The sequence below is a fragment of the Carica papaya genome, chromosome 7 (genome assembly GCF_054855325.1).
Source record: "Carica papaya isolate Zhongbai chromosome 7, ASM5485532v1, whole genome shotgun sequence".
In the NCBI taxonomy this organism is placed as follows: domain Eukaryota; kingdom Viridiplantae; phylum Streptophyta; class Magnoliopsida; order Brassicales; family Caricaceae; genus Carica; species Carica papaya.
The window spans coordinates 13,137,446-13,152,187 of NC_142315.1; the positions used below are offsets into that span (position 1 = coordinate 13,137,446).

The 14,742-nt window shown below is 34.9% G+C and overlaps 1 protein-coding gene across 2 annotated transcripts; it reads left to right on the plus strand.

The window, feature by feature from the left end:
* The first annotated feature begins 3,859 nt into the window (after positions 1-3,859).
* On the plus strand, positions 3,860-7,447 carry LOC110817712 (glycerophosphocholine acyltransferase 1). 2 transcript variants are annotated; one of them, XM_088208057.1, is made up of 8 exons: positions 3,861-4,056; positions 4,155-4,274; positions 4,469-4,526; positions 4,633-4,733; positions 5,438-5,533; positions 5,623-5,716; positions 6,391-6,628; positions 6,734-7,447. In XM_088208057.1, the coding sequence occupies exons 1-8, from the start codon at positions 3,967-3,969 to the stop codon at positions 7,086-7,088; spliced, it is 1,152 nt and encodes a 383-aa protein (XP_088064183.1). In that variant the 5' UTR covers positions 3,861-3,966; the 3' UTR covers positions 7,089-7,447. The 2 variants fall into 2 exon arrangements, with proteins under 2 accessions (XP_021902056.2, XP_088064183.1); XM_022046364.2 differs by lacking the exons at positions 4,469-4,526; positions 4,633-4,733 and having other exon boundaries at positions 3,860-4,056.
* Positions 7,448-14,742: the final 7,295 nt, after the last annotated feature.

Below are 14,742 nucleotides of genomic sequence, written 5' to 3' on the forward strand. Positions count from 1 at the left end.
TATCCTCCAGCATTTGGATAGTGCACTCATACTATCCATCGATTTGGGGAGGGTGAGCAGTACTGGAATAGAGGTTGGAGCCAAAGGCTTCTTGGAAATTATCCCAGAAGTTAGAGGTGAAATGAGGGTCCTTGTCTGACACCATAAAAATAAGAACTCCATAGAGTCGGATAAGCTCCTCGATGTATAACCGAGCCAACTTATTTGTCGAGTCAGTAGTCTTAATTATAAAAAAGTGGGCAGACTTGGTCAGTCTGTCCACAATGACCCATATGACATCATGATTAGAGTTAGTTTTGGGCAAACCAGTGATGAAATCCATAGTCACGTGCTCTCATGTCCACTCGGGGATGGGGAGATCTTGTAAAAGGCCACTTAGTCTCTGATGCCCTGCCTTAATCCTCTGGTATGTGAGACACTGAGAGACGTACTCAACAATTTCTTTCTTCATTTCAGACTACCAAAAACGACGCCTCATATCACGATACATTTTAATACTGCTAAGGTGGATGGACAATTTGGATGAATGGACTTCTTTTAGGAGATCTAATCTAAATTTTGAGTCGCTAGGCACCCATATGCGATCTCAAAATCGGTACAGTCCATCATTCAAAATCCTAAAACTAGAGTTGTCCTTGAAAACGAATTTGTCTATGTGCTTCAAAATCTCCTAGTCCATTGCTTGGGCTTTCTAAATCTGCATAAGGATATTTGGTTGGATATGGATTTGGGTGAGATACGCGCCTTCTCCATGATGACTAATCTTGAGGTCTTGGATTATCTCAAGCATCCTCCAACTAAAAACCATCAACTGGGCCAGTATGACTAAGTCCTTGAGACTAAGGGCATATGCGACCACATTTCCCTTGTGGTAAATGATTTTGCAGTTGTAATGATTACGAAGATCCATCCAACGCCTCTATCTCATGTTCAATTCCTTCTGAGAGAATAAGTTCTTTAGGCTCTTGTAATTTGTATAGATCTCAAAAGTCTGACCGTACAAGTAGTGATGCATATCTTCAAAAACAATAATGGCAAGCTCAAGGTCATGCGTGGGGTAGTTGCCTTTGTGGGGCTTCAGCTACTGGGATCCATACGTAACCACACAACCATGTTGTATAAGGACACAACTCAAACTAACACGAGATGCATCACCGTAAACCTGGAAGTGTCTTGTATTATCGAGGAGGATCAATATTAAAGTAGTGGTGAGTTGACGCTTCAATATAGCACCATTCACGTATGCCTTCGCATGTATGTGCGTAAGCGCGTGGGCACGCATGCTCGTGGCCGCGAGAGTTTTCTTGTGAGTCCATCGATTTTTCCCCACCCAGGGGATTTTCTCCCCATCTTTTGTTTTTCAAATTTTTCTCTATTTTTCTCTCTCTTCCTTGATAATACCAAAATATCTCGTATGCATATTTTAAAAATTATCTAAAGCACAAGTTAGTTTTAAAAGCATGCATTTACAAAATATACGCAAAATATTAAATATAAACGACCTTAAGGCCTAAATAGAGTTTTCAACACCACGTTTAAGTGTAAAGACCTAAGGTTATTATAGAAAGTTTGTCATTGGGCTATGTATTGTGGATGATATAAAAAGATCACTCAAGTTATTTTGTAACAATAAGTCAGCAGTTTTGTATTCCAATAACAACAGGAGCTCGATAAGTTAAAACATATAGATATCAAGTTCTTAGTTGTTAAAGAAAGAGTTCAAAGTAGACAAATATCTATAGAGCACAACGAAACAGACTCTATGGTTGCTAATCCACTCACTAAAGGATTACTACCTAAGGTCTTTCATGAACACAGTGTTCATATGAGTGTTGTATCTCTTGAGGATAAGTAGTTTTAATGTGAGTTTGTACTTTAGTTTTTTTAGATTTAAACACGTGTTATGGTAAATTTCATATATGGCTTATGCACATTTGATTATTTTTCAATTATAAAGAATTTGATTTATTTTATCTCTAAACTTGCTTAAGTTGATCTCATTAAGGTTTAAGGTATGACAAGTTAGAACTAGACATGTTTGGATCAAATTGCATGCAATTTCCATGCTACATATCCATACTTGATTCATGTCATTCGATTATATTGATATATATTACCATTGAGGGGTTTAGTTACGACAAATGTAGCGAAATTGCTTTGATCCTATATTGATATGATTGATGGACAAAATCATTTTGGGATGCATTCGGTGAGTACTCATAAAGTTGTTCAATCCACAATTATAAGGTGACACATATAACGTAAGTTGGAGGTTGATGAGTTTTAATTTACCATGTGGGCTTATGTAAAAATTATTAGGCATAAAACGTTATCAAATTAATTAAGTCCATTTAAAGTTATTTGATAATATTAACTGTGTTTTGGGCTTTAATGCATCAAGTTAAATATGAGTATTTATATGTGTAAATACCAAATTATTATTTTTAATTGTCAAATTATAAATAATAAAAATTAATAAGTGGTTAGCCTATATATACAATTATGATATCCAAATTACAAATAGTCAATTGATTATATTTTGATATCCCATCATCAGAAATAGAGAGAGTAAAATAAAACTCTAAAAGACTATGTACTAATTTAGAGGATTAATTGTATAACGTGTTATTCTCTTCTATCATGATTGATTCAGGTACGTTTCCAATTCATATTATAATTTTGATGATTTAATATGAGTTTCAAAGTATATTTTCATAACTCATTTTGTAAAGAATGAATTACCAACACTTCAAACTTTCATTTGAAAATACATTAATAAATTAGAAAAAAATTACAAATTTTAAAATAAACTAAAGCTTACATACTAACATTACTAAATTAATATAATTATAGTTGTTTAAAACGATTGAATTATGCCATTTGAATTAATCATGAATTTTCCATGCATTATCATATAAAAAATGGATATGATATATATCAAGGTAAATTTGAACAGTTGTTGATGCGCATTCTAGGATCGGCTTTGTATCTGGGAAATATATATATATTTATATATATCTTTGCAGGTTTTAATTGGGAAATTAAATGTGTCATATGTACACATTTTCTTACATTAAAAAAAATTGGAAAATGTGACCTTGGAATTTACCAAAATTATATCTTCTTTTTTAAATGCACCTTGAGGCGCGTGACAACCCGGAGCTTTACATGATTCATCATTATATGTTGTCATGTCATCAGGACAATTTCGTAATTTTGTCTTCGGCTGAAGGACTAGTTTGTCGTTTGGTATATATTAATTATCCACGTGGAGTCACTCCACTGTGCTCACACGCTAATATCAATATTTTATGCTTACACCCAGAAGTTTCTCCTCTTCTCTCGTGACATCACGTAAAGGGCCCCTCATTTTGTAATTTCCCCGATTGACCTTGACCTTTAATTAACACGTCACCATTGGAGTTTTTTTTTAATTATTTTTCTAGACTTTTTAATTTTGATGCTAAATATTTTCAAAAATAATAAAATATTAAATTTAAAATGTTAAAATTATAAGTATAAAATTTTTTAAAAAAAGCTATAGAAATTAAAATTTACAAGGTATTCTATAATTCAACATTTACCTAAAATTAAACATAAATTTAAATTAATATGAAAGGAGGTTTTGATTCAAAATTTATTGCTGAATGGAATCTGAGTCGGCAAGTTTCTTTTTTGGTTATAATGTCTTGTTTTCTGGTTTCTTCAAATGCCACGTAAACTTGATACGGACACGTAGGATTTGGATTGCTCCCAAGGAATAAACTAAAAACAGGATTATCGCTAATCATGATTAATTTAATTATTAGCATCTCACTAATCAACTGTTAAATACGACACGCCAATTCCCTTTATAGGAGCATTCTTTCTCCATTTGGTAACATATTTCTTCCTCCAATATTTTATTCACCTACATACCGTCACCTTTCGTCCTCCGCCTTCTCTCTCTCTGTGGATATCCAGGAAATGGCGATCAACGAGGGGTCTACGGAGGACATGAATACGAATGGAGATTCATTTCAGACGGTGAAGCAGAGGTTAAAGGATCGAACCAAGGTGTGCTTCAATCGATGCTTCACTTTCCTAGGTGTTTTAATCGACTTTTGAGTTTTATCTCTTTAATATTCTCGATCTGCGTATGTTTGGATTTGTAGAAAGTAGTTCAAACGAAGGAGATGTTGTCGAAACAGGCCGTACAGACTAAGGAGATCCTGTCCAAGCAGGCAATTAAGATCGCTAAACAAGCCGAAGAGCATGAAAGATTTATCAATAAGGTATGTTTGCCCCGTTTTTAAAACAAATTAGCGTCGTGGGATTTTTCTAGCTCTCAGTCCAGTCAATCTACGACGCTAACATGCTAGGTATTACAGAATTGCAAAATTTTGTGGATTTTACATTTTTAGTCTTGTATGCTATCATACTGGACTTGGAGTTTTAATTCGACAATGATTTGTTTTCAAATGTTCAGGTGACTCATCTGCTTGGGGTTCTTGGGTTTGGGGGCTTCTGTTTCCTTTTGGGAGCGAGTGAGTGAAGCAAATTGATTGATGGAGTGATTGGAATTTATTTTTAAGGCGTTTGTTGATTTGTTTATTTTTTTCTTCTCATTCTCTGTGGATTTTCAATTCTCAGGACCTCAAGATATACCTTATGTATATTGTTTGTTCTATGTCATCTTTGTTCCTCTTCGGTGGATATATTATCGTTTCAAGAAATGGCATTACTATCTTTTGGTAAGCGCCAGTTATATCTTACAAGAATATCCGCTACTGTTTCTACTAATTTTAGGAACCTTTATTTGTTTTGAAGTAATTGGAGTTTTCCGCTGGAAGATACTGCCACTTCTTTTTTTTTTTCTTATAGGGGAAAAAAACTAATGGGAGGTTCTGTTATATGGATATTATGCCGGTAATTGTTGAGTGGATTAAACTGGTGTGGATTAAGCAGTGTTTTTATAGTCTTATTGCACGGTCTACCATAAAAAAAGTAGTTCTAAATGAGAAATCCAGTCCTATAGCAAAATGATGAGGAACCTCTTTTAACAAACTGAGGCAATTATCTTAGAACAAACTTTATGCAATGTTTTAGTTGTTTATGGTCTGCTTTTTCCTTTTGCTTTTGGCACTTAGAAAGTCTAAGTTGACTATAAGAGAGATGCAGTGAATGTAGATAATACTAGCAATTGGTAGTTGCCAATTAAATGTGGTAATAGGCAGTTTAGTATGCTTGTCATTTATGGTAGATGAAGGAAGCTATTGCTATATTTTTTTTTCTTTTGGCTTTCTACATGCATAAACACGATTATCTAATTTCTCAAAGGGCAACACTCCGGCCACTGAGCTGTTCTGCTTACCCATGTTTTTTTCTTAAATTTATAAGTTTGTTGATTCAACTAGAGATGAAAAATGTGGAAATTGATGCAATGTTCATATGTCAGGATTTTTGCTATTATGCCAACACAATTTTCCTGGTTGACCTTCTTCTATATCCAAAGAATGAAAAACTTTTCATGGTTTGCTTTTCATTTGCTGAGGTAAGGTATCAACACAGGGTTATATGCACCTTTTGGTATATAAAATTCCATTCAAGACTCCTTTTTCACTCTTCTTAATGCTGTTTTAGGGGCCACTAGCATGGGCAATAATTGTTTGGCGTTGTAGCTTGGTTTTCAGTTCTGCTGATAAAATTGTTAGCGTCCTAATACATCTTTTACCTGGTAAGTTATAGACATTCTTCATCCATTACCTGTTGACTAGAAACTTCTTATTATTGATTCTTGCAAAAGTTACAAGAATTGGTATTTTACTCTCTGCACAATACATCTGGAAGATAGTGATAAATTCGTTATACCTAGTTTACACTGATATTTTTTTCTTACGCTCTAAGGATGGAAAGCACTTTTTGTAAGATTTTAACGTAAGCACTCTTTAGAGTGTTTGGAAGCATGACCGCTAGGCTTTTGTCTCTGGTTCAGTTTAAACTGTTAGTTAGTCATGGTATATTTTATCTTAGATATCATGATGTTGTTTGTTATTGACAGTTATATATATATATATATTTTAATGTGAATGGAGAAGTTGGTAAAAAATAGTCTTCTAGGGTATTTTTTATGTTTATTGTGATAAATTTTATCTAAAACAAACTATTATTCTGCTTTTGTGTTAAATATAAGTTAGGCGTTCTCATCTTATGCTTTGACAGGCATTTATCAAAAGTAGATTTGTAATAAGAGTTCTTGTTCAAACAGTAGTCATATGCTGCAATTAAGTTTTGTCATTAAAAAAGTTTGGTACCTGGGGCATTATGCACAGTAAAAGAGGCCAAATTAATGTTCTGCCCATTTTGCTACAATGTCATTTGATTTGAGCTTTCTAATACTTGTCTTCTCAGGACTTGTATTTTTCACTATTAGATGGTGGAATCCAGCAACGTTTGCAGCTATGCATCCTGAAGGCACTGCTCGCAGAGTTTCATGGCCTTATGTAGAAGACAAATCATACCTGTTGCAATGGCTGTTTCTGGTACCCTTAGTTGCATACACTCTCTGGCAAGTTCTTTATTTTCTCATTGTCAATGTTCTTCGTCGCCAGAGATTGTTAAGAGATCCTGAGGTGATGACTTCTTATAGGTACATAAAACACAGAGAGAAATGCAATGTCTCCAATGATGAAGTGTTCTTTATTTTGTTGTTTGCCTATTTTGCCCTCTGATCTGATCATTATTTTCTTGATAGGGAGCTTTCTAAGAAAGCGCAGAAAGCAAACAACATCTGGTGGCGATTAAGTGGTTTGCTTGGGGATCAGAATCGCCTGTTAATGTACATTTTGTTCCAAGGAATCTTTACTGTTGCAACCATGGCACTAACCGTCCCCATTTTCTTGTCATATGAATTGCATGCTATTTTCCAAATACTCAAGGTTTCTGCTGCTGTATGGAATGGAGGAAGCTTTCTGCTAGATGTCATGCCTAGGCAAGTGATTCTCAAAGAAAAGAAGAAATCAGAGAGGCAGCCTGTACAAACTCCAACTGACCAGCTCTTGCCCGTAACTGAAAACTCAGAAGACAATAATGGAACATGCCAATCCTGACATCTTTGGGGTCATATTTCGTAGTCCTTGAGAATTTGCAACTAGATAAATATACCTTTTAGAAGAAGATAGTTTCCATCTGGATAAGTTCTGGTTCTGGGAATTATGTGCAAACTTTGAAGTTTAGTTGTTTGACATGTATTTTAACGCATAGTTCCCACTTAACATGTGTAATAAGTACCGTAATTTAGACTTGTATTTTTTTGAGCCTGAAAGTAATTTTTGTAGAAGAGATGTAGTGTAGGTATTCGAACAGAGTTGTGAGGGTGTAGAATGGACCGTTGTTAAGGTCAATTAGCATGTAATCATTTGAATGCTCTTTACAATTTCATGACTTTCTGCTTCTCGTCTTCCCCCAATGTGTAACAAGCTTCACAGGAACTATTTATGTTTCCTTATATTTTATTTTCACATTTTTGTTTGATTCCAAGCAGTACCTCTAAATCATTAGGATAAATGTTCAAGTTATTATATATATCCATGGAGGGTTAGTTTTTGATGGTTAGAGAGATACAATGTTTAGTTAAGTATGTATTATAAGAGTAACAGATAGGAAAATGAAGAAAATGGATTTTTGGATAACTAAAAATATATATATATTTTTTTAAAAAAAGAGAAAGAAATAATTCTCGTCTGTTTTAGTTTATCAAGCAGCGAAAATAATTAGTTATTAAATAATTGTTAACAATAACTTTGATTAGTTGAACAAGAGGAGAAAATTTTATTTTAGAATTTTTAATCTATTTCTTAAATTGGAATTTTACACCAACTTTTGATTGAAGTACGTGAAAAAAAATCATAATTTCACTGGTCTTGATAAGAAACTAAAATAATTAGTAAAACAAATAGAGGAATGCTAAGCATTCTACCTTTTCCAAAACCCAGACTTTTTTATCCTTACAAAGCATGCAAGTTACTGCCTTCTCTTTCACATAATAATTATGTATTTACTTTTTCCATGAAATGTTGGATTTTCTACTAATTGGTTGATGTGAATATCCTTCATAATTGTGTTGACCCTGCAGATTCTTGAGCTAATGTGGCTGCTCTTTTCTATCATGCTTCAATACTTTACAGCAGGACTATTAATTGTCTTTTGCTAACAAGAAATAGCTCTTGATTCAAGCTTCAACATATAACACGTTCTTATGTCATGATTCAACATCTTGTATCCTGATCACGCGGACATAGTTGGCATTACAATACCCAACTACCTCATGTATGATATACTACAATTGATACTACATCTGATGTATCATAGAATTCTTTGCACAAATCTAAAGTGAGGATTATTTGATTTTTTATATAAACTTACTCACCATATATACTCGCTATGAGAATTTGAAATTAAAAATAACCTAAAATAAAAGAATAAACATGAGAAAGGAGAAGAAGCTTACCTTATGATGTGAATTCCTTAGTAAAGTGCAAGGAAATTGAGTGAACTTTGAAAAAGAGAGATTTTTAGAGTGATAAAGTTAAGAAAATTTAAAGAGAGACTGGGGTTGGAGATGGGGAGCCACTAAAAGGAGGAGGGGGGGTTTATTTTTTCCTTTACGTACGACATGGTCATGTCGTATTCCCACACAGCCGTGTTGCATTAAATGAACTTCAAAAAATGCCTTCTGATACAAATAAGGCTAAAAACACTTAAGATACTCAAAAAGCATCAAAAGGTGACTTGGAGCAAATTTCAAATGATGCAAACGCAAATAGAGTTCCAAACCTAGAAAGTTTCAGCGGATCAGTAACAAGATCAAAGACAAAGAAGTTTAAAAAGTTACTCCAAGTTTTTACTCAAAAACATGTGGATGATGGTCTGGCCAATTGTGAAAAGTTCAAATATGAGCTTTTTGAACAGCCTAAATCCGTAACTTTAATTGGGTTTAAATGATTTGAGATTATTTGTGCTTGTTTGACTCTTATTGGTAATGAGTGAATAAACCTTGTGTATAGACTGGATTACTTGAGTTGTTTTAAGTATTTTAGATTGTTTTATTTTAGTTTGAGTTAATTAAACCCATGTATTTAAGTATAACTCATTTTGAGCTTAAGTCTTGTCTTAGTGTTATTATAAGAATGAACCCATAACTGTATGACGCCACAAACAATTAATGGTGTTGGTTAAAAAGATTGGAGTTACATAACAATTATATATCTATAATTAGCCTAATTATTATTGGAGTTATAATTATAATTATCACATAATTAGCCTAGTTATTATGGGAGTTACAATTGTAGTTATTGAATTGTAACTTATCATTGATTTCTTTGGCTATAAATACCAAATGAACTCTTCATTGTGGACATCAAAAGTTGTAATCAAATATTTCAGAATTGAGTTGAGAGCGTTTTGGCTTTCTTTTCACTTTATGCACAAGGTGTTGATTTGGAATACAATTGTTATCACCTGTATTTTAATTTTGATTTTCTATTTCAATTGTTCTTAGTGCTTATTTAGATTGGGTTCAAGGGATATCATTTATCTTTCTTGGGTTCTATTTAACTTCTACCATTTGGGTGATTGAACAAATTTGATTCCTTTTTACTTGTGATCTAAATTCTGTTTTAAACCGATTGAAGAGTTCTAAGGTTCAAGCAAGGGTCTTGGGGTTCCGCATCACCTTTTTTTGCTCAATATGACACAACCGTGTCTTTGGTCTAGAAATTACAGAAATGACCATGGCTTAAGCCACGACTGTTTTTTGTTTGTGCAGGAAAAGCACGAGCATATGCACTTGACGCACAGCTGTGTCGAAGGCGTAGTGAGTTTCAAAAGTGATTGTGGCATAAGCCACACCTGTTTTCTTCGCTCAATGCAATACGACATGGGTGTTTATTCAGGCACACAACCATGTGATAATTATTGCATGTTTTGAAACTCTGTATTTCCTATCCTAAATGATTTTAAACCTATTAGCTACCACTACTTTCTAAATTTCTAAAGTTTGAAGAAAAAATATATTGGTCACCTCCCCGACAGTGTTTGTTTTCTGTCCTTAGCTTGACGTAACAAATGTCTTCAAGAATTGACAAGATGGATAGTAACAGTCATGAGCTCATCTCCCACATTTTATGGTTTTAATCGTTGACTGTTAACTTTAAAAGTATCTTTCTCTTGGTGAGTCACTTCACTTGCTCCACTTAGTCATATATGAGTAATTGTGAATGGTCTCGACCACCTTGATTTCAACTTACTAGAAAACAATCGAAGTCGAGAGTTGAAGAGTAGCACATGCTGTCCAACCTTGAAGTCATATTGCAATATGTGTTGATCATGCTACTTCTTTGTCCGTTCCTTATAAATCTTTGCATTCTCATATGCGAGACGCAACTCGTCTACCTCATTGAGTTGAAGGGCCCGATATTTACTTGCACTTTTCAAATTAAAGTTTAGAAATCTCAATGCCTGATATTCTTTATGCTCTAACTGTAACACCCACCAAAACATTTTTTTCATTTTTTATTAATAAATATAATTATTTATTTATTTTATTATATTTTAATTTAATAAAAAAAATAGAGTAAAATTTGTTAAGAATTAAATTGAAAATAATTTTAGGAAAAATGGGTGAAAAATTGAGTTCCAGGAGTATTTTTGAAAGAAAAATAAAAAATCAGGGGTCAAAACGTAATTTAAAAAAATTTTACCACGTCGAACGTCTGGTCAGCAGCCCCTACCAACCAGGACGTGCCAGGTGGCAAAGGCGCTGACGCAGAAGGTCACGCGGGGGGAGCCACGTAGGTGATCCACGTGTGTGCGATCGAATGGCTGAGGTTCGTTCCTGCGCACACGGACGGCCCAGAGTGAATCGCGCACGGATGGCTCAGATTGGATCGCAATGAACGGTCCAGAATCTCTCCCTATTTAATCGCGATGGGATGGTCCATATCAAAAGAGGATGAATATAAATAACCCCATCCGTACCCAAACCCTAACCCTAGCCACCAGAACCCCTCACCGGAGAAGACAACTTAGCCGCCGCCACCCACCGCCGCACTGAGACCTTTTCCGACCGCCAAAAAAGGTAAAAAAAAATTTTTTTGCATGAAATTCAATTTTAAACCCACCCATGGTCAAATCGGAGTGAAAAAATCGGCCAATTGACTGGAAAACATCGATGAAACCCGACGCCGCCGCCAAGAAGAATTTCACAAACCGCCTCCGATGAGACCCTTCCCAATTCCCGTTTCACGTAATTTTTCCACCGTTGTGATCACTGTTTTCTTCTCTACAGGTTGACCGAAGCAAAACACTCAACTGCAATGTGAGCCGGAGGAGCCGCCGCACCAGAGAGCCCCGCCACTGGTGAGTTTCGATTTTTCGTATTTTTTTGGCCCACCGAGGCCCTTTAACGTGTGTGCTCGCAGGAATCGATGTAAAATCGACCAAAAATGACCGACCCGAGGCGGACCACCATTGCCGGAGCACGGCGGAGCTACCGTGCCGGATTTTCAAAATTGGCTGAGTAGGCTCTGGGACTTATTTTGGGTTTGTTTAGAACATTTATAGCTACTATAAGCGTATTTCAGTTCTCATAGAATAATTCAGGGAACTCAGGGACCGCCCATAGGCGCAGTAAATCGTTTAGCTTTTCAGCATCAAATCGAGTAAGGATCCCTCACCATATTCCTTATCGTAGAGTTGAAGTCTAAATAAATGGTAATATAGTATTTTGTACAAATTAAATAAACGTGTATAATTAATTACAAAGTGCTAATGGAGTTCGAACCGAAAATTATTCTCTGTTGATTTATTTTACTGTCTAAAAGTATGATAATATATGATTTATCTATTTTATGGTTTGAATGCATGTATTACTGTTTTACATAACTATTGTTTGATTTGGGATTGAGATGTGATTACATTACTTGATGCATGCTTATTTGCTCATATGATTATGTTTGATTTAGAAATGAGACTAAAGGAAAACGGGAAAGCTATATGATTAAATGAATAGATGAAACAACAGCCTTACTGGATATTCTAGGAGATGGTGGACGGACCGGGTACATAAGAAACCCTACCGTGGCCGTTGTCTTATACCGGAGGGGGTATGGAGACTTGATAAATTGGCGCTCATATCGAGCGGGGTATGGGGACGACCCGCTTCACCCTCATACCGGACGGGGTATTGAGGTTTAAATATTTTGGCGCTCATACGGGATGGGGTATGGAGACGGCCCTGTAATTGAGGTTGTTAAAGGAAAGAGTTCACGTATAGTAGGGACATCCCTATGAACTCCCATGGATAGTAGTAGGTTGGTGAAGAGAAAAACAGTTATGATTGAGTTTATTGTTGATGAATATGGATTTATGATATGTTCTATGTTACTGATTATTCACGAAGTTATGATCTGTACGGTATTATTGTCTTTATAAATTATTTTCAGAAATTCCACTATGGTAAGTAAACGAGAAATGATTTTATGATTGATAAACGAATTTACTAAATTTAATGCTCCATTAGTGGTTTTCGATTTTATACCAACCTTTACTTCTATGTTGGTGATATAGTATGACTTTACTGGGCTAGTGTAGCTCATCCTTATTCTAACCATTTTCAGATCAAAAGGACCAGGTTCCAGAGTCCGATCCGCAAGAAGATTGCGAGTAGATGCTAGATGTTTTCTATTTACCGTTTTATTTCCTTATTCCTGTATTTCTTTCAAGGATGAATTCTGTAATGTTGCTTACTACTTTTAGTTATTGTGTAAGGAATGTAAACCTTAACATTTTATTTCGCTTCCGCACTTAAATTATTATATATTTCCTTTTGGAGATTTTCGGGGTCGTTACACTAACTCTACTAGTGAGTGACATAGCTTCCCAAAGACAATCCTATATGGAGACATACTAATAGGAGTTTTAAATGCAGTCCTATATGTGCATAAAACATCATCAAGTTTCAATGCCCAATCATTTTTAGTGTGTGCAACAATTTTCTCAAGAATCCTTTTTAATTCTCTATTCGAGATTTCCACTTGGCCATTAGTTTGAAGATGATAAGATGTAGCTAATTTATGCTTCACGCCATAACTTCTTCATTCTTCATGTCACTCCTTTCTCCATTCATTATACACTATTTCAATACATCTTTAAAGTAATTTTTCTAAAAAATACATTGGATGACTGGATCCAGTGCATCAATAATGAAATAAGTATCATATGAAATATATGTATATTTTATGGATTCAGATATATAAAAAGTAATTTCTTAATCAAATACCCTGAGAGTCAATTTACTATCATGAACATCAATTAAAACTCTAGTAGTTGTTAGAAATGGTCTTTATAGGATAATTGATATCTCAAAGTCCTCTTCTATATTTAAGATCACAAAATTTGCTGGAAATATAAAGTTATCAATCTTAACTAGCACGTTTTCTATTATTCCAACTAGAATTTTGATAAACCTATCGACTAATTGCAAAGTAATTCTAGTAGGATTAGCTTCTCCCCATCCTACCTTCTTGTAAATATCATATGAGATTAAATTAATGTTAGCTTCTAAATCACATATTTTTTCAATTGAAAGATCACATAAGTCACATGGAATAGTAAACTTACCTGAATCATTCAACTTTTGTGGCATTTTATTTTGTAGAATAATTGAGCATTTTTCGTTAAGTATTACCATGGCCATGTCTTTTAACTTCTTCTTGTCGGAGAGAATCTCCTTTAAGAACTTTACATAGCTAGACATCTGTTTTAAAGCTTCAACTAAAAGAATGTTAATATATAATTGTTTAAAAATATCAAAAAATTTACTAAATAACTTATCCAATTGTTGTTGCTTCAATCTCCCCATATATGAAATGTTGGGTTGTTCTCATTTGTTTGTGCTCTCTTCCTTGGTTCCACTTTCACTAGTTGTTTTCCACTCCTAAATGCTATAGTATTCACATGCTCTCTTGGGTTGGTCTTTGTGTTGCATGGCAAAGTTCCTTGGGCACGCTCGGAAATTAACTTTGTCAATTGTTCAATTTAGTTCTCTAGACTCTTGATGGAAGCACCCTAATGTTTGCTGTCGTCGTAAATTTAGTGAGTATATCCTCCATGTTTGGCCTAAGTTCGTTGGGTGGCAGAGCTGGTGGAGCATATTGTTTTTGATTATTTTGGTTGACTCACGAAAAATTAGGAATTCTAAGCATGATTATAATCATGATCTTTCCTTTAATTTTTGGATCGAGATCTTTTCTTTGATTTTAGGCATTAGCAGATATTGGAGTTAAAGTCTAAAATCAAAGAAAATATCATAATCCAAAAATAAAAGAAAAGATTATGATAATGATCATGCTTAGAATCTCCAATAGATGTTCCCCTCCTACACGTCCCACTTTCTCTCTCCTTAACGACCTTCGTCCTATTTTCTAGCTCACGCATCCGTCCTCTCTCCCCTGCGCACCACGCCACTTTTTCGCATTTTCCCTTCTCTCTCTTCCATCGACTCGATAAGACTTGTATAGCACGGACGCCATCTCGCACGCGGTACTCCAGGCTCCACGCTTCACTCCACTCTTGACGCGCATCACTTTTCCTCTCCCAGAGACCGCGCCTGCAAATTTTCAAAGAAGAGGACAAACGAAGAAGAGGGTTCCTGAAAATGAACCCCAGGCTGATTTATAAAGCCTGCTCCAAAACGGCGTGGTT

What these genes read in the sequence shown, in the direction of transcription:
- LOC110817712 (XM_088208057.1), top strand. Translation starts at nt 3,967, where the DNA reads ATGGCGATCAACGAGGGGTCTACGGAGGACATGAATACGAATGGAGAT. An exon ending in CTGTTTCCTTTTGGGAGCGA is followed by an intron (nt 4,527 to 4,632) that starts GTGAGTGAAGCA and finishes TTCAATTCTCAG; the next exon opens with GACCTCAAGATATACCTTAT. An exon ending in TTTGCTTTTCATTTGCTGAG is followed by an intron (nt 5,534 to 5,622) that starts GTAAGGTATCAA and finishes ATGCTGTTTTAG; the next exon opens with GGGCCACTAGCATGGGCAAT.